The 21477-nt window shown below is 38.1% G+C and overlaps 1 protein-coding gene across 1 annotated transcript in view; it reads right to left on the minus strand.

The window, feature by feature from the left end:
- Positions 1 to 3262: 3262 nt before the first annotated feature.
- The window catches only part of MORN5 (MORN repeat containing 5), a 42465-nt gene continuing 24250 nt past the window's right edge, over positions 3263 to 21477 (minus strand). Inside the window, exon 5 of the mRNA XM_063432328.1 lies at positions 3263 to 3453. Within this exon, the coding sequence (XP_063288398.1) occupies positions 3359 to 3453 (95 nt within the window). The 3' untranslated portion in view covers positions 3263 to 3358. The remainder of the gene's footprint in view (positions 3454 to 21477) is intronic.

Genomic DNA, 21477 nt, shown 5'->3' on the forward strand with positions numbered 1-21477 from the left:
GCATCCAAGGGTATGTAAACTTTTGATCAGGGCCATTTGGGTGATTTGTGTTATCGTTATGATTTAAAAAGGAGCCAAACAACTATGTGACAATAAATGGCTTCATATGACCACTATCCTTCAATAAAATACATTTTCAAAATATTACATCACTTTAACCCCTTAAGGACACATGACATGTGTGACATGTCATGAATCCCTTTTATTCCAGAAGTTTGGTCCTTAAGGGGTTAAAAGGTTAATCAAAAGTATTACATTATTTAAAAAGCTGAAAATAGTAAGCCTAAATCTAGGCAGGTGCCCTAATCTAATATTAGAACAAAAATACTGCTCTGATGGACAAGTATATTGGGTTAACTCTTTATTTCCTAGAACAAGTACATTATTTTAAATTTTCATACCAATGATTCATGGTGATATAAATTCCATTTAATAAACAATAAAATGTTAATAGAGGTCATTTAAATAACTATTTTGTAGTTATGAAAAAAACCGTTATTCGGTTTTATTAATTTGGAGTTAATTTCAAGTTGCTTTATGTTGTCTTTTTTTATTAATTACATCAGTGTTTGCTGTGTTTAAATGTTTTTTTTTTTGTACTAAATATCTGCTACTGCTTGATTCTCATCACACTTTAGCTGAAAAAATTAGTGCTATAGCCAAGATAAAAATAATGTACATTAAGCGTTTTTATTTAGGACTGGATTCACTTAAATTAAGGGTGCATATTTCTCAAGTACTCTACTGGCCTGATTTGGCATACACCATAACAGCCTCAGAAAAAAGAATCCATGAGAAGACTAATTGTAAAAATATGTTACACACTTAAAAGTTATCCTTCCAAATGACACAAATGACAAAAATATTAAAATCAGCTAAGGCTAATTGAGAAAGTTCAAGGCTAGTGTTACTGGCACTTCCTTTGTGAGTGTTTGTGAGCCAAACCAACACCCAGTGGACAAAATGAAATCCTTGCTATGTTATCCTATGCTTGACAGATTGCACACAACTGTCATAAGTTATAACACAGGTAAGGATGAGGGCTTTAGAGGATACATGTTATGGGAAATTTTCCACTGCCATGGCACGTTACTGCTGTTCAGCAATTACAAAACTCAAATTCAAAGCGTTCTTGGGATTGTTTATACATGTTACAATTGTAAGTCACAATATGGGTGTGCCTTGGGTCTTGTATATTTTTCACATAGATAAACCTTTAACCTGTATAATGATGACTGAATTATTCTGTCATTCTTCTCTGGAACTCAACCTGACATGATGGAGTAATTCCATCTTCTTGCTTTGGCAACTGATACAGCTCTAGCTGGTGTTGCTGAAAATGCAGCCCAGAGCCAGCATCAATATAATAACTGAAAACAAATGTAAATGATGTTTAGCACTGAGAAAACCATAAAAATATACTTTAGCACTTTAGTTTAGCACCGAGAAAACCATAAAAATATACTTGGAATTTTTGCTGTACTTAACTGAGCATCATTTTTTTTCTCTCCATACAGTAGCATACTTCATGCTTATAAAATACACAGAACATATGCAATATGTAAGTACAAATAGAAAAAGAAAATTATCAGCAAAAACATAGCTGCACAATACGACTTAAACTACACCAGGTGAGATTCCCTAAGGTGTCTACTTCTGAAACAGTTGAATTCTATGGGGCATTTTTAAATGGCTGCTAAAATGCCCAAAAATGAGACATAGACTCAACAATTAATTTCAAATTGAAATCAAAGACTGATAATTGTGTGGGTCTCCAGTTTGACTTTGTTACTTGACAAAATACAAACCACAGTAAAGAGGGGTGATATATCTGTGTTTTAAATGCACCGTTTGCAGTTGTAACTTGCCTTGTATGCCATGTTTTCTTGTTATAAATGCAAAAAGATAAGTCCTGCGCTCACTCCCATCATTGGGCGGCAGCAATGACTACAGTACACATCAGCCCCAATATATAGTAAAAACCAAAGAAAAACAAGTTACCTGCGCTCTCTCCTTAATCCCTATGTATTGTAAAACAATGGAGGTTTTTTAGTTACCTCCAATGGCCATGAGAGGATGAGCCCACCTGCCAACGTCAAGGCAGACCCCCCCAGGTGGGTCCTAACTTTAACCATTCACCTTGCTTCCTTGAGCCTCTGGCAAAAATCTCTAGTGAGACAGAAAGGGGTATTTTTTATATACACCCCTATATATTATTAACCCTTAATAGGGAACACATGGGATGGGCGGCTGCATTGTAACAAGGCTGAGTGATACAAAAAATGGATAGAAATGCAGAAAGATAAGTCCTGCGCTCACTCCCATCACTGGGCGGCAGCAATGACTACAGTACACATCAGCCCCAATATATAGTTATATAGTTATATATTGTTATGTCAAGAAAAAAAACATGTGCTTAGTAGTGATATAACATCACTGAGTATTTTATGATTTTCAAGTAGAACTCATTCTATAAGTAATAAAGTTTTCTTTTTCTGGAAAGCAGTAAACTGATCAATTACTGTACTTCATAAATAGAAGCACGCACACTAACATTAAAGCAATTTTCTTTTGCTGTATTAGTTATGTGCGCGTTAGTATATCAATATATTATACTAAATCTTTACCAGAGAAATGTTTATTTTTTAAAGATAAAAAGCTGATATTTTTACCTTATTTGGAAAATTAAATGTTAGACAAGAGGAGCACAGCTGACAACAAAATACAAATATGCATTGCTTTAAGAAAAGGTAAGAAGAGTTGAAGTTAAATCAGAAAAAAAATGGAAGAAACATGAAGACTTATGGGAAAAAATCATAATGGTCAAGAAATGTTACTAATAAAATAATAGGGAGTTGTCTTTTATTTTCTGAATTTTGATACAATATTTAGTTCCTGTAAACGCTCTTTTAAGTATCAATGAATAGGTAAGATGCAATTTGTATAAACTGTCATGTCTGAGAATACATATGTCTAGGCTTATATCCAGTGATCTCATCAGTATATCAATATATTATACTAAATCTTTACCAGAGAAATGTTTATTTTTTTAAAGATTAAAAAAAGCAGATATTTTTACCTTATTTGGAAAATTAAATGTTAGACAAGAGGAGCACAGCTGACAACAAAATACAAATATGCATTGCTTTAAGAAAAGGTAAGAAGAGTTGAAGTTAAATCAGAAAAAAATGGAAGAAACATGAAGACTTATGGGAAAAAAATCATAATGGTCAAGAAATGTTACTAATAAAATAATAGGGAGTTGTCTTTTATTTTCTGAATTTTGATACAATATTTAGTTCCTGTAAACGCTCTTTTAAGTATCAATGAATAGGTAAGATGTAATTTGTATAAACTGTCATGTCTGAGAATACATATGTCTAGGCTTATATCCAGTGATCTCATCCCATTCTTTCCGACATGTACGGATAATCCATTCATGTTCATCATCATCTGAAACAAAAAAGGAAAAATACATTATGCTATGCCCAGAAAACACAAGCCTGAAGTCTATCAAAGAAACAGTTGAAATTGTATATTTTATGTATCTCTGATACAGCAAGAAAAAAATATTTCTCAAATAGGAAACTGATATGACAGCTGGTGCGTAAACAAATTAGTAGCATGCTACTCTGCTTTCACCTTTATGTCAGGACACACACACATATAGTAATTTGAAAAAAAAAAATCATATATATATATATATGATTTTTTTTTCAAATTAATTTCATATGCAAAAGTTGGTGTGTATCAGTAATTTAGCAACCGTGCTATAAAAAACAATTGTACATAAGTATGCCAGAGCATGAAGAGTTACTCTCTGTAAGCACGGTTTCGACATTAAAAGAAAGGATTGCTTCATAATTACCATAGTTCCGAGGCTATTTGAATCTGTGCAGCTGCAAGCTCTTCAGCAGTAACAGATGAAACAAGACAAACCAGGTTTATTATACTGAACAAGACTTGGAGCCCCTCCCTGATTGTTAGTAATTGGCAGCAATGGACTTAACAGCTACTTGACTATCCTTTTCACACTACCTGGCTGTGCAGCTAACAATTTAAATCACAAATCTGTGTGCTTCTTAGCGCAGCTGGTTCCATGCTCCAGCACTCTGCTCTTCTGACTCTGCACCCCACAATATTGGAACTAGTCTAGAAAAGCATCAGTGTTAAAGATGCAATTAAAGCTAAGTATTGATTGGTGTTCACAAACGTATGAATATAATTACTATTCTTCCAATAGCAGCAATTTTCATTATGTTAATGTAGCTGAACATGCACTGTTCCATGGCATACGTTCTTACATATTCCTTGTATATCAAAGGAAATGTGCTCATACTACAAGTAAAGGTAACACTGTCGTGTAAAATAACACTACCGTCAACAATATAGTAAAATGTACAGTTTAGCTACATTATTCTTGCACTAAATGATTTGCTCTTTGAAAAAAATGTATATAACATTTATATGATGTAAAGGTAACAAATAAATTGCTGGCATTTTGGATTTGGATTACCCGTATGGGTGGGACCAGTCATGCACTTCAGATATGTTTATACACTTCAATAAATATACATGTATGCCAGTTTACTACTTTGTACATTGTTTTGTGGCAGTTTACCATTTTATTTTTCCATTTAGATGTTCATCCTGTATGGAATTATTGTAATGATAGAACATTTTGAAAATGATATATATGTACATTATACTTGTTTACTCATCACTCCATGTCGTATTTTTTTGTATATATATTCCTCCTTTTTGAGTTCTCTATCAGAGTCCTGATAATCTGGGGATTCTGCAGAAATCTAGAACTGTTCCTAGAACTTCCTTCTACTGGACAGAAATCGCTGATGTCTCATCTGGAATCTGCTGAAGCCACTCTCCCAACTTGGGGGTTACAGCCCTGAGTGCTCCAATCACAACTGGCACTACTAGTGCCCTATCTTTCCACATCCTTTCTAGATCCATAGGATCTTAGCCCTGTCATTTTCAACTACCCTTTGTGGCATCTCCCATCTAAACTTAGGCAGGTCCAGCCAATTGGTCCTGTCTGAGAGACCCAAACTTCTATTGATATGGTGCTGAGTGCATGTTGCTGTACTGTAACAATTAACGTATCAGTGCTGTCTTCTAGTCCTGCTTTTTCCAACAACTGGTAGTATTTCGGAATATGAGCGACATCCACTATCTGGCAATGGTACATTCTATTTAGAGGGTTGTCTTGCCATGGAATCTCTTCAATTTCTGTATTCTTTAGCTGTAACTGTTGTTGTCTCAGGCATTCCCTTAGCAGTCCATCTTTGTGATCCATCTTTATGTACTTTTGGATGCTTTGTGTTTCGTTCAGGAGAGTGGCATTGACACATCAGGCCCAGATCTTCTTTCTTCCAGCTGGTGTACAGTACTGGGTGCTGGATTTTGAGTAGAATCCTATATTCATTGTGAGTAGTTTCTGGGTCTTGATTTTTTTTTTTTATGGACAGTCACTTACATAACATTTTTACACATAGTTTTACAACAAGCATGTAATGCATTCTCATACATTAATCATAAACCGGAGAGTATCAAATATTCCGCAAGTAATTATGGTTAGCGTTCTCTCTTGAGCTCTGAATATTAGTGCTCGCCTATTGTATATGGTTTGCAAAACAGGAGTCACAGGAGTCATGACAGGAGTCACCCAATGTACAATATGCATTCATACTCTCTGCATTTCTAAAAACCTTATTAGCTTTCAGTACCCACAAAGTTAGGTATCCTTTTACCCATTATTAAAGAAGTCACCCCTATTGTCCTCACAGGCGTAGATAAAGCTGAGAAAACAGCACGGATATATAAAATGAAGGAACTGCAATAGAAAACTGAGAAGATCAACAGGACATGGAAAATAGAGAATGTAAGATGAGTGAATGAATTGGATGGCCCCAGCCCTGCCTTCCACCCCGATCCCAGCCAGACTAGCTTTTTTGGGTAGTTACTCCTGCCGGAACTGTAGAAATCGCGTAGTCGTCTTTTTCCTAGTTGGGCCAAAAAGTCAAACCACAGGAACCAGATATCCTGGAATATCCCTTCCCTACCATATAGATCAGCTTCATTGACATAATAACTTCCATTTTAATGATCCATTGTTCTAAGGTCGCCGGAGCCTTGTGTTTCCAGAGAGCAGGGATCAGAATCCTCGTCACATTGAGAAAATATGTTGTGAAGCATTTTTTATATTTGGAGATGGTCAGTGGGACATGACTAAGCAGCATAGTCACCAAGGTAATTTTTTCCACTATCGAGGTCATTGTCTTGGTGTCATTTTTTAACAACCCTACGATATGTGAAGAAGTGTGTTGATGACCTGACCACAGCAGACCTCCAGCAAGTATTAACAACTCCAGGAAAGATCTTGTGGAGAAGATGGGACATGTACCGTAATTTGTAAATTGTTTCCTATATCGCAGAACTGATAGATGAGCAGTAGAGAAGAGTGCATAGCTTCTGCCACTATTCCTCCATAAATACCATCTCTAGGTTTGAGTCTTGATATCCATGATGTCCAGCTCTTCTTTTGGCCCTGTCATTATTTTATTATTCCAACTCGGTACTTAATAACTGGTATGTGTTAATGACGTGTATTTTGTTCTATTGAGCTAGGACTTCAGGACCTGTCTGACTCTCTGAAGGAACTTGGATGTTATTGTCCTCCTTGCCTCTTCCTCATGTTTGCCATGTGTACAAGTACCTAGGAATACCACAGTATCTCATATCTGGCCATATGGTACTTCAATTCATTCGGTCCTGATCATCTTCCATCTTTTTGCTATCATTTGCCCACACTTAACCAACCCGAATGACATTCTTATGTCCTTGCTGTATATACTAGTTAGTGGGATCAGTAATGTCTGGCTCACTCTTGACATACAGCTTGATGTTGTCTATGTAGAGGAGGTGGTTGAATGTAGTTTTAGAACCTGTAATAGTATCTAATATTCATGATGAACTGGCTGAGGGTTGAAGCCTATGCACACAAAATGCTAATACGAGCTTTATAATCAATAAATGTCACAATACATAAAACATAAAATATATAAAAATTATAAGGGTAGAGTAAACATATGCGAGTAGTTTAAACATATAGTATCACAGCTCACATCAATAGCCTACCAGAGCAAGACTCAAAAAAGACACCTAACATTTCAGCATACTCAGGTGCCTTTCTATGCAAAACAGCATCTGTGATGGTGGTGCTTAGTTGGAGCGTAGGGAGGTATTCAATTCTACATCTAATGTTGTGCAACATACCTCACAAATACATGTTTGCTAACCACAAGAGATATGTATACATCCTGGGACGTGACAATTCCCCTTTAACCTCTCAGTCATAACCCAAAAAGTGGTCCCCATTGGCAATTCATATTCATCACACTCCAGGTAACTTCCCCCTAGCTAGTTGTTTACTTTAGTGGCATAGCTTTCACTTCATCAGCGGAGTCTAGTTTATTACTTGGAAAGGTCTACTTACAATGTTTAGCTACATTTATTTAATGCTAATTATATTACAACCCATATGGGTCATTGAGCTACTTTTCCAATTAAGGAATGGATTGCAGAGAGATTGCCATACAGAATTTAGGTCCCTAAAGGTTTAAAACCAAAAGTAGTGTGTGAGATGGTGGACAGAGAATCTTTTTTAAGGTGAACAATTGCACTGGATCAAGTGGAAGGTAAGTGAAACGTTATGGTTGTAAAGTATACGAGTTGCTCAGAGAGAATGGATCAAAGGGAAATAAACAGAAGATGTAGGTGAATTAGATTAAAATGTGTAGATAGGCAGGTGAGTACAGAGCACTAAAACACAACATAATAAAAGGTATGAAAAAAACTCACATAAGAGGAGGTGAACAGATGTGAAAAAATGTGCAAAGTACTTTCCTTCTAAAAGCAAAGCGAATGGGTTGAGAAACATCAAATGGATAAAACGTAAAAATGGAAGCAAGTAAGACCACCAGACGAGTAAGGGTTTATGGTAGTTCATCCCACATCTGCAAATTCATTTATCACACTGGAGAATGGCAGGGCCTGCTCAATAAGACATATTGTGGTTCACACCTGGCTGAATTGAGCAATCACCAGAGCCACAAGTTGTGACTGATTGCTGCAGAGTTGAAGAAATGAGTGAGGGATGTCAATACAAGTTGAACATACAAGATTTCCTCTACACATGACTTTGTAAACAGTTTGAATTATGAGTCACTCTGGCTGCGAGTTAAGGGAAGGATACTATTTGAATATAATATTTGCAATGGGGCAAAGTTCTTAAAGTGGCACTGTCATGCCAAGCTTACCTTTCTCCTATTGTTTCCTCTTTCCTCTTCTCTTTCTCTATCAGAATATGTTAGAATCTGCTCTAGTTTTCTTTAAAACATAAGACAAAGTAGTGACTTGCTTTGATCCAAGGAGGAGCTTATGTCTTTCATTTTAATGATCCATTGTTCTAAGGTCGTCGGAGCTTCATGTTTCCAGAGAGCAGGGATCAGAATCCAAGCCACATTGAGAAAATATGTTGTAAAGGAAGTTTTCTCACAATACTCACCCTCCTCTGTGATCTTGCACTGCCTCTATTCGCTATTCCTGAATGGCCTGTCATTTAGAGTAGGGAACCAGCGATTGGACCGGATTTCATCCAAACCGAATGCGAACAGTTTGTCCATTTGTACAACAGGGGGAGAAAAAAAAGGGAGATACAATGCTAACTCTAAAGGCTGCAGAATACGTTTTTTTTTTTTACTTGGATTGCCTAATAACCCAAGAGGAACAAGGAAAAACTTACAGAAAAAAGACTGCAACAAATGAGGAATACTAGATAATTTTATATATATATATGTATTTTTTGAAAATAAGAACCTTTTGAAGAAAGTCCTTTTTTGGAGGTCAGTCTGTTATCCTCCTTAGTATTCAAGTGGATAAACCTTTAGTGCAGATGAGGAATTCTGTTGTTGGGGTCTCATATGAAATAAAACACAAAAGAAACCACAAAAAGTGTAATTCAGTATATACAATGTCTTAGGTAAAATCAAGATAAAATACACTCACAAGGAGAGCGCTTCCAGTCACCTCTTAGATAGGGCTTTGAGCGGTACAATCCCTGCTCAAGGATAAATCTGGAGCTGTCCTCTTTAGATGTTCACAATGTAAATGGCATATGAAAGGAATAATAAAAAAAAAAACAGATAAAAAAGTTCTTCTATATAATCACAACGTGTTTTACCCATAGGCTTTTTAAAATGATAAAACGTTTAGAAGCCTATGGGTGAAACGCGTTGTAGAAGGCCTTTTTTTTTTATCTGTTTTTATTTTGTGTGGTATATTGCAGTAAACATTGTTTTTACTTTTTTATGTATTTTTTATCCTACATTTTATTTTATTAATCTAACGAAACCTCCACATCTACCTACATATATACTTGGTGGGGATCGTAGCACCCAAGCTGATATAATTGAAAAAAAAGTGCTCTTGAAATTGTGAGTAGGTTTTATATATTTTTTTTTCAAGTACTATTGTTTAAAATGGTGAGTACTATATCTCGTTTTATTCCTTTCATATGCTGTTTACATTGTGAATATCTACAGAGGACAGCTCCAGATTTATCTTTAAGCAGGGATTGTACCGCTCAGAGCTCTATCTGAGAGCTGATTGGAAGCTTTCTCCTTGTGAGCGTATTTTATCTTAAATTTACCTAAGACATTGTATATACTGGATTACACTATTGGTGGTTTATTTTGTGTTTTATGTCTTATGAGACACCAACAACAGAATTCCTCATCTGCACTAAAGTTTTGTCTACCTGAACACTAAGGAGGATAACAGACTGTCCTCCAAAAAAAGCACTTTCTTCAAAAGGTTCTTATCGTAAAAAAAAAAAATACTTTTATTTTGCTGGGACTCTTTAATATTGTTATATCTCAATATTTATATATATATATATTAGTATTTCCTATTTGGCACAGTCAATTTTTTAATGTATTTTTTAGTTTGTCCATTTGTGTTTGGATGCAATGCGGTCATTATATTCGGTTCGTAATTTCATTCGGTAGAATGAAATTCCTATCCGATCAATGCCACGGCTGCATCTAGTATTAGTATATTATAGTAGTAGTATTACTATAGTAGTAGTATTATATATCTAGTATCAGTATTAGAGAGCTATCTACTAAAAAATTGGTCTGTCAGCAACCTATTAAAATAATGAATAGGGGGGGACCATCCTCCACCCATGCCACACAAGTGGGGGCTATTAAACTAAACAGGGAACCTTGTGTGTATCCTTCGCCCCACCTATTAGATGCAGCTGGGGGTACTAAGTAACAAAAGGGGGGGACCTAGTGTCTCCCCCCTGACCCCACCTATTAGTGACAGGTGGGTCCCCTAAGTGACAAAAAGGGGGTAACTATTTTCTCCCCCCTGGCCTCCACTCATTAGTTGTGGGTGGGGGCCCTAAGTGACAAAAGTGGGGGGAACTTTTGTCTCCTACCCTCCACGACCCGCACTCAAGAGTGGTGGGTGGGAGATCTAATGCCTCGTTTCCACTGAGCGGTATGGTTCGGGTCGGTATGTTTCGGAAGGGTTAGAATGGTCCCGCCTATTCAGGTGAACGTTTCCACTGCAAGTCAGACCGCAAGGGAGAATGCGGGGTTTAGACCAAATGCCTAGCGTGTCATTTGTCGTGAGCATTGATGTTTTCCTGTCCGCCAATCAATGGATTTTATAGTGTGATGCCAGTAGCTCCGTCCTAACCGTACCGTACCATTTCCTATGGACCTACATCTGAAGAGGGCCCATGAATGGTGCGGTTTAGTTCGGTTGTATGGGCCACTTTCATAATGGAAACACTCAAAATAGCGTACCAGACCGTACCGACACGAACCAAACCGCTCAGTAAAAATATGGCATAAGTGACATAAGGGGGGACATCCAGTGTCTCCCCCAGCCCCCACCCATTAGCAGCGGGTGGGTGCCCTAATTGGAAAAAGGGTGTCCTTTCCCTGCCCCCAACAATTGGCGACTGGTGGGGGCCCTAAGTTACATGGGTGCACTTTCCCCTTATCCCTGCAGATGAACATTGCAATTTCTGTAAAGCTTTCATCTGCAGGGGTATGGGGAAAGTGCACCCAGATCATTTCAATGAGATAAAGTGGTATGGGTGCCTATACTGTGCCTTTAACCCCTTAAGGATCAAGTGTATTTTGAGATGTAACCTGTTTGTGACCAATGCCTTTTTTGGCTCTTTTGCCATTGTTTTTTTCTACCACAATTTCACCATTTCTGTTTAAGTGCATAGGCAGTCATGTGGTCCTTAAATAGTAAAAGTATTTGTAGCGAAAACAAGACTAAAAAAAGTCAAATGAAGCAGAACATGCCACAGATTCTCTCTATGGTTTGACCCAACACACACCCTCAAGAAAAGTTATCATTATAAAAAGTTCAAAAGTTAGATTTATGTATTATTTAAGTGTACTCTTTTGTTTTTAGGAAGTATTGTTTTTGCTGCGACCTTTAACACCAACAAGCATTTAGCCTTTTCTGTACAAACAAGTCCTATCTGAACTCCAGTGTGATAGACATCCTAAAACGGCACTCCCAGATTACAGTGCAACTTCTGTTAAACCTGTCTTGTTAAGACACTGCTATACAGGACTTCCTGAATGTTTCCTACCATCTGCTTTAGATCCTCTCATTGACCAGTCTGCAGCCTTGGTGTTTTCCTGTTCTTTCCTGCCCAACCTACTGAGTAGTTATTCTGGATGGATTCCTTGTCATTCCAGACCCTTTCCTCGTTTTCTTTGCCTTTTTTTTTTTTTTAACTTTTCCGTTACTTCATGGCCATGTGCCCTTAAAGGTTTCCCTTGGGACATGCAAGATACTCTTATTTTATGACTTTTACATTTTATGGCTACTGCTGTACAACTCATCTATTCATGACATCATCACTACAATACACATGCATTTTTACACAACAAATACAGCTTCATATTAATATATATAAGAAGAAAATGTATTATAATGTATATATCTATTAAGTATATATGTTTTCATAACAATGTATTAAATTGTGCATTGTTTTAGACTAATAAGTATATATACGGATAAAACCAAACATACATAGTATTGTGTATCATAAGTTCAAAGGCTAAGCCTTTATATGCCTCCTCTTTCTCACAATATTTTATAACCAACACTGATTAAACATTAAGTTTTATTTATATACTAATATTTTTTTGTTTGGTCTGGGCAACCTTTTGCTCCATTTATAAGTTATGTAATTGGTGACGCCCCCTCGAAAGGCCTGCCCCCATCCCGGTTCCTGCCGATCAAAAGTTGGCCCAAGTATATGGATATCAATCTTGGTGCCTTACAGACTGTAGTGGCAATATTTCCACTTAGTAGATTGCTGTAAAAGATGCCTGGGCTTTAGTACAGAGCTGAAAAGTCTCCTACACTTTTGTCCTAATAAAGTCTGCATTTGGAAAATTTCTGTGTGTGACCGGACATCTAAACATAACTACCTGTCCATCTCCACATACCAAAACATTTCATCCACAGTTACTGTGCATTGCTTCCTTTGTTACCCTCTCTCAGCCATACTTTTTAAGCTCTTTGAATCACAACTAAGTATATCTTTCATAGTTGCTAAATTGAACAAGGTTTTTTTATTTAACCAAACATTGCTCCATTTCCAATTAAGTCCAAGAATCTGTAAAAAAAATGTTTTAAATAACCAGATGGTATGAGTTAGCCAAGCTACAAGCAATAGACTAGTGCAGCCTGGAAACATTCTGCACATTTGCCTTGAATGTAAGCAAAACAATATTTGATGAAATATCCATCTAGTTATTCATAAAGTCTATTACCTATGTAGCTGGCAAAGCAATCATAGCATGCTCAAATCCAAATTTAGAAAGTATCTTTACAAATGTTTTAACATTAAAGGGACACTATAGTCACCCAGACCACTTCAGCTCAATGAAGAAGTCTGGGGGCCAGGTCCCTCAGGTTTTAACCCTTCAGATGCAAACATAGCAGTTTCAGAGAAACTACTATGTTTACATTTGGGGTTAAGCCAGCCATATTATTGAGAAATGCTTTCCTATGGACACTTTGAATGCACGCGCGTCACTTGCCGCGCATGCGCATTCGGCTCCGCTGACGTCGGCAGAGGGAGCTGTCATCGGCGGGGGAGGAAAGGTCACCAGCGCCGAGGGAGCTATTAAACTTACACCCTTCCTTTATCAGTCCAATTTTTTAGACCCTCCAAGTATTGGCCACTTCAAATCACTAGATTAAAACTTTAACTCTGGAGTTGCAATGTCATTGGCTATTGGAAAAGTGCCTTATAGTTTATGATAACGGTTATTAAGGCAATCTCTCTAGCCAGAAATTGGAATTTCAATTTATAACTGAGCTGTCACTACATTCTGTTTAGTTAAACAGTTATTCCGCTATGAACAGGATATCTTACAAAGAAATGTAGAAACATGGAGTTCAAAGCATATGCGAGGACACGGGAATGCTGGGTGTTCCCTCTATATTGTTAATCATTACAGGTTCCTGTGTTTTTGGAAAGCATGCTGCTTATCTCAGTTCATATTATATGTTCTACATACCAGAAATTTGGGCTGAAAGCCAACTAAAGCTGTCCAAGTAATGCTACAAGAAGGGTGTCAAGCAGGACAGCAGGATAACTTGTAAAAGATATAATCTTTTAAAGTTTCCTTATCATTTTCAGCACAAAACCAGACACCTTTTTAAAAACCCAAACTCTCCCTGTAGACAAATTAGGATGTTGGAGCATAGTTTATGACAAGAAATAGAATATAGAAAACTTAAAATTGTGAACATAACTTTTTTCCTGTGCTTCTATAAATACACAAATTGCAAAACCACTCCGTTTTTAAAGTGCGCTGTTTATTTGATGCCATTATTATCTCTGATCCCTCTTTGTACAGTCCATACTGCCATTCGAAACATACGCAAAGCAGTAAGATTATAGAAAGCATGACTAAAGATGACCTAGTTCTCTTTATACATATTTTATTTCGTTTCTGTTAGGCGTTTTTCATAGTTGGACATGCTGATTTTAAAAGATTGCAGTACTTAAGGCAAAAAAAATAATTTTAAAAATCTACGTTGATTTTTGTTTTGAATTTTTTTTCAACCAGGGATTTCAATTTATTTTAATAAACATTTACATATTTAATGTTTTAACGAAATACAGTAGTCAGAATGACAGCCAAGGTCAAGGACAGGAGAAATCAGGATAACCAGTAAGAAGCCAAGTAATGAGAGCACAGAGATCAGGATAATCGAGAAATATGCTATGGGTTGAATACCAGAGAGTCAAATAATATAAGTAATGTGCTCTTGGGCAATCAAGAACCACAACAGGCCAACAAAGTGTGGAACAAGTAAGTTTATATAGGTAGGGCATGTTTCTATTGGTTAGCGTCATCATGGTGCTGCAGATGATGCACAGGTGGTGAAAAGTCGTTTTTGCGCAACCAGTGACAATTCAGACCAGCGTACGTGTCAATTGGTCACAAACTGAATTCAGGACCGAATAAAAGGATGCGAACTGGAAGCATGCAGCATTTTACAAAATGCCAGGGCCGCATGAGAGGGACTCAGGGAACCTGACACTATTGTATTGTATTTTGTATTTATGTAAATATGAAATTATTAATTTACTTATTTATGTAGGCATTACAAAATAGCACCCACGAAGGCTATAATACATGAAGAATAATACATATTAAGACAAATTGCTAATGAAAGGGGTACATTACAACTCTAAGTAGAAAACTGCTTGTTCCTTCAAAAATCCATGCAAGTTTTGTCCTGTTCTGATTTCAAAGTAAAACATTACTTAGGTAAAAAAAAAAAAAAGAAAATAAGTCATGTCATGGCTCTACTCAACTCTACTCACCCACTCCTTGTGCATCAGCAAGCAAAGAGCAGGGGAGGTGGCCCAGGGACAATAATGTAAACCAAGATGGCGCTGAATTCATGAACTGCTTATATAGCCCCAGAATGCTCCACCTACAGGTTGCTGGTCATGTGACATGTCAGTTTATTTAATCCCAGAGAGCCTCCTTAACAGTGCTTGGTTGTTCTAAGCTCCCTGTCTCTTTTTCCTGATGCCTTGTGGTTTTCATGTTTCCTGACCTGCCTCTCTACTGATTGATTTCCTGGTTACTGATTCCTCTTGACCATACTTTCTCGCTGCATACCCTACCCTTTGGTCCTCCTGACAATGTTGCTTGTATTATCCCTCTCCGATACCACTGCTTGGTTCCTTTTTCTTATTAAAGCCTCCCGTGCCACCACTGACCAATCAGGGCTCTGTTCTTACCTTCAGGTGGTCCCGAGGGTCGCGACTTTAAGGGAATGCTGTTCCTTATCAACAACAAAGTACGGGTGGTCACACACTAGTGTGATCTGCCAGGCACCTTATCACTGCATGTAATTTTGACTAACCTATGCATACAGCACTAGTGCACATGGCACTATTATAAGAATGTCTATGCGTTGCATTCCTCTGTAAATTCCCGAGAGTGCAAGAAAGCTTCCAAAGCATCAGAAAACACAAAGATGTCCAGAATAGGGAAGCACTGCAGAGGTATGTATATTTTCTGCTTTAAGAAAAATTAACTGAGTTCATCAGAAATGTACATTTATGTTGCATGAACCTTTGTAAAAAACTTGCTTTGATTAAAAGTAATTTACACTTTTCCTGGATGTGTTTCAGTCATGTTGGAGACTTTTTTTCCATTTTGGCAATTTTTGCCTAAATATTGCAACAAGACTGTTAACACATTGTAATTCAAAGTTTATTGAATAAATCTCAAAGAGTAAAGTGACAGTTCTGAAATCTATGCAATGAGCTAGGCATTTTATTAGGTGTAATGTAACTGAGTGGATACTATAATCATGTGTTTTATAGCCAAGATTCTCTGTGTGCTAACACAAGAGCTCATAAAGAAAGTACTCACTGGCACTGGAATAAAATAATGCTGTTGGGATAATGCTTACTTCCTACCACTAGGAATTTGTCTTGGCTTTGACAAGTTATATATAACATGCTCTTGAATCAGTCCTTAAAGATGTAAGTGCTGCCTGTGGTGCAGTGACTGTTAAGAGATTTTTTTCCTGCTACGATAAAAAGTATTAGGAGAGAAACTAATGGGGTTTGCAGCAGAAACCAAGTTCACTTGAATAATAGCAACAAAATGGGGCACAATTAAACTCAGTTTAAAATCCCCTCTGCTAAGTGGCACATAAAAGTCTCCCAGCTTAATTCCATTTTATAGCATATGTTCTTAAAGCAGAAATATGATAATTTTAGAAAAGTGGTCAATTATGCAAAATCCCTCTCTACATAAAACATTTCTTTATATTATAAGAGATTTTTTTGTTATTAGGCATTTTTAGCTAACATAGGTTGGCCAATACATAGACTTTACAACCTAGATATTTAGGTACAACCTACACATTTTTTTTGAACATTTGTTTCTACATACATGCTACACAAAGTATCCACTGAGTCATGAGGTCCATCTTTGATTTATGTCTTCAGTCATTCTTCTGGTATGTTTCAAACTTCTTTCAAACAAGCAGTTATTGCTCCCATATTAAATAACCCCTCTCTCAATCCTTATCCCTAACTATGATACGGATTCTGTACTTCTTTTTGCCGACAAACCATGTGAACAGATTGTTGACACTTGACCACCTTTTCTAATTGTAATTCTATACTGTCCCTTTACATTCAATCTCCTTTTTCATTACTTCACTGAAAACATGCTAACTAGTCATGTATTGTAAAGGATAGGACCTCGAGAGAGTACCATGATCACATTCCTTCGTTATAGAACTTCTGAAGAGCTGCTGCATTATTATGGAAATTCCCTCACAGTAGTTTAAGACACCCGTAAAAAAAAAAAAAATCAACTTTATTCGTCTTATTATTACAGTGCACTTTTATCTCACAAAATTTGTCAGCTTACTGTGCGGTCTAACCTTGTTTACCTTTTAAATCCACTGCTCCCATATGTTATGACTTTATGTAAATTTTCTCTTTTCTCCTGGTTATACTTGAATATTACTTTTGCATAGTTATACCCTCCTCCTTTTTTTACACTAATATTGAGTAGGACTATCATCACCTTGTTTGTTGCCCTTTCCCAGAACACTTTATAAAATTGTGTAATAAATCATGGTTATTTTTACAGATAGATGGCTATATAATGAGACACACCAGGTCATACTAAAAGGAGTAGAGAACCTTGTTTGAGGGATTTAATCTACATTTGTAGCACATTAAAGGACCACTCTAGTGCCAGGAAAGCATACTCGTTTTCCTGGCACTAGAGTGCCCTGAGGGTGCCCCCACCCTCAGGGTCCCCCTCCCGCCTGGCTCTGGAAAGGGGAAAAGGGGAAAAACGTACCTTTTTCCAGCGCTGGGCGGGGAGCTCTCCTCCTCCTCTCCGCCTCCTCTCCGCCCCGTCGGCTGAATGCGCACGCGCGGCAAGAGCTGCGCGCGCATTCAGCCAGTCGCATAGGAAAGCATTTACAATGCTTTCCTATGGACGCTTGCGTGCTCTCACTGTGATTTTCACAGTGAGAATCACGCAAGCGCCTCTAGTGGCTGTCAATGAGACAGCCACTAGAGGATTAGGGGGAAGGCTTAACCCATTAATAAACATTGCAGTTTCTCTGAAACTGCTATGTTTATAAAAAAACGGGTTAACCCTAGCTGGACCTGGCACCCAGACCACTTCATTAAGCTGAAGTGGTCTGGGTGCCTAGAGTGGTCCTTTAATACATAATTTTAGGCAAGGAACTCTTGAGATGATAATCTAAAGGGATAATGGGCATTGAGATAAGAGACACCAAGGAGAAAATTCAGTTGATAACTAAGAACACAGATGAGTAATAAAATATATTGTGATATGGTTAGTATAGGATATTGGTGGTGATATCACAGAGAATAATTATGGTCTACAATTGAAGGTGAAACAATATGTGAGCAAGAATATACTGCAAAAATGTTCTTCATTATTCCTAAATATCCTGCCATCTTGCTCACACAAGTAAATTGGGTACTATGCTTTAGTTAATTCCTAACAGTGATGTCACTCAAATGAAGGATTAAATAATCACCTTTTTCTGTTAAAGTAAATAATAGGACTGTGGATCCTCTTATCCTTAGAATGCTTCATGTTTTATTTGGGGATGCAGTGAGGGAAAAAAGTATTTGATCACCTGCTGATTTTGAACTTTTGCCTACTGACAAAGTTCAAGCTATAATTTTAATGGTAGGTGTATTTTAACAGTGAGAGGTACTTGATCCCCTATCAATCAGCAAGATTTCTGTCTCCCAAGTGTTTTTTATGCAGGGAGTGCTCCTAATCTCAGCTCGTTACCTGTATAAAAGACACCTGTCCACAGAAGCAATCAATCAGATTCCAAACGCTGCACCATGGCCAAGACCAAAGAGTTGTCCAAGGATGTCAGGGACAAGATTGTAGACCTACACAAGGCTGGAATGGGCATAAAGACCATCGCCAAGCGGCTTAGTGAGAAGGTGACAACAGTTGGTGCGATTATTCGCAAAAGGAAGAAACACAAAATAACTGTCAGTCTCCCTCGGTCTGGTGCTCCATGCAAGGTCTCACCTTGTGGAGTTACAAATCATGAGAATGCTGAGGAATCAGGAATCAATCACAGGAGGATCTTGATAATGATCTCAAGGCAGCTGGGACCATAGTCACCAAGAAAGCAATTGGTAACACACTACGCCGTGAAGGACTGAAATCCTGCAGTGCCCGCAAGGTCCCCCTGCTCAAGAAAGCACATGTACAGGCCCATCTGAAGTTTGCCAGTGAATATCTGAATGATTCAGAGAAGAACTGGGTGAAAGTGTTGTGGTCAGATGAGACCAAAGTCGAGTTCTTTGGCATCAACTCAACTTGCCGTGTTTGGAGGAGGAGGAATGCTGCCTATGACCCCAAGAACACCATCCCCACTGTCAAACATGGAGGTGGAAACAACTGCACCACATCAAAGGGATGATGGACGGGACCATGTACCGTCAAATCTTGAGTGAGAAACTCCTTCCCTCAGCCAGGGCATTAAAAATGGGTCATGGATGGGTATTCCAGCATGACAATGACCCAAAACACACAGCCAAGGCAACAAAGCAGTGGCTGAAGAAGAAGCACATTAAGGTCCCGGAGTGGCCTAGCCAGTCTCCAGACCTTAATCCCATAAAAAATCTGTGGAGGGAGCTGAAGGTTCGAGTTGTCAAACATCAGCCTCGAAACCTTAATGACTTGGAGAGGATTTGCAAAGAGGAGTGGGATAAAATTCCTCCTGAGATGTGTGCAAACCTGGTGGCCAACTACAAGAAACATCTGACCTCTGTGATTGCCAACAAGGGTTTTGCCACCAAGTCCTAAGTTGAAGGGGTCAAATACTTATTTCACTTATTGACATGCAAATCAATTTATAACTATTTTGACATGCGTTTCTAACTGTTAAAATACACCTGCCATTAAAATTATAGATAATTTCTTTGTCAGTGGGCAAATATTTAAAATCAGCAGGGGATCAAATACATTTTTGCCTCGCTGTATATTAAATATTGGCATGCAACAAATACCAGATCCAGTATCTACAGCTACTGCAAGTTTTCCATTTTAACGAGCTGTATTAAAGTGTGATACATCACTGAGAAGTCTTTGCTATCTGGGCAATTGCCTGCCTCTTGAGTTTAGCTCCATCGACTGTGAATGTGAAACTGTGAATGTTTAGATTTTTGTAATTGTCACTGAGTATGTGAGAAACGTTTCTGTCTAATATGATGTACAAAGGCATGTTAGCTGGTTAGGAATTCATAGGTGGGGTCTATTGCTTGTAATATCTTATGACCTAATTTTAAAATTTTGATTTGTTAATTTCTATTTTTACATTTCTGTAATTTTACATTTGTTAAGTTGTTTGATAATTTTGTGAGAATGCACACATTTATGTGTTTATGATGGTTTATAACAGGGTGGAGCCTGAGCCATAAGTGGAGCAGATGTACGGTTCATACGCTCCTAATACACCGGCTGATTTATTGGGAATAACGAGTGACATCGGGCCTGTATACATACCACAGGGCATGGCCTAGGTTAGATTTGTCCTTGGGAACCTCCTGACACATTTACTGAACATTTACATGACCGGGAGCCTGAGTCCTGCGGGTGACATTGCCGGGGAGAGGTGGCCGCTCTCCTCGCTTGTACAGAAGCAATGAAGATTGACTGACCTCCTACCTACCCCCTCTGAACCGGTAGGGGTGACCTTGGACCGCCCTATAGAGGCAACAAGCAGACTACTGAACTGGAACCACATAACATGGCGGATGTCACGTGTCCAATAAAATACTGTGCCGAGATGCTGGACGTGGTCCAAGCTAGACAAAATATTTGCTGAATTTGGAGCAAGTTGGCACTCAGGAAGCAACAGACTACTGAGCATGATGCAAGAGTGCACTCACCCAAGGCCTCGCCTTTACACTCCCAATGCAGATTCAGTGACCAAACGTGTAACAGTACGAATATGGCAATGGAGTGTGAAACACCTCCCGACTAAGCATCACTACACATGATCGAGCCCAAATGCAGCTAGACAGCCACGCAACAGATTGACGGCTCAGCCTAATTCTTGCCACATGCTATGGCCTAACTTGGAGTTACCAAGAAGCCTTTGCCCCAAATCACACAGGGCCCCGAAACCACCAAAGAGGCATGTTTGGATTGCCTAGTTCCTATAAGGTGACCACTTGTCTCCATCTAGGAGGGCTGCTGGGCCTGATGCTGAGAATTGTTGTGGCTGAGCTCTCCCTGACCCAGAAGGGCATCGGCTGAATTCAGAGTTGACCACAGGAGACTATTTTATTTTAATTTACTTTATGTTTTCACATTTTGCTCTTGAGATATACCCCCCAAATCACACCCTATGACCCTATCTGCAGAGTGAGAAACTTATCTCTGCCAAAAGTGAGAATCTTGGCTAGCTTGCAGGGGGGACTCCAGGGGAATTATTATCTGGCTCAGGTATTCAGCCTGCGGAATACAGGGGATAATTATTGAGCTTGTTACCTATGATGTGTATGTCCCTGCTTCAAATCTCTGTAATGCTTGTTGTTCTCATTCTCTTTGCTGCATATACAATGTGAATGTTCATGCCTGGACATTTTACTAGTTTTTATATATAACGACCAAGATTATTTCTTATTATATGTAAAACTGTGCAGTTTATCTTATGCCATATTATTGTTTATCTTGAAATGTTTGCTACTGCTACTGTGGCATGGCAAGCTTACCTGTCAACTCAAAAACAAAACAAAAATAAAGAATTTTAAATAAAAATGATGGTTTATTA

Source organism: Pelobates fuscus, chromosome 9 (assembly GCF_036172605.1).
Source record: "Pelobates fuscus isolate aPelFus1 chromosome 9, aPelFus1.pri, whole genome shotgun sequence".
NCBI lineage: Eukaryota > Metazoa > Chordata > Amphibia > Anura > Pelobatidae > Pelobates > Pelobates fuscus.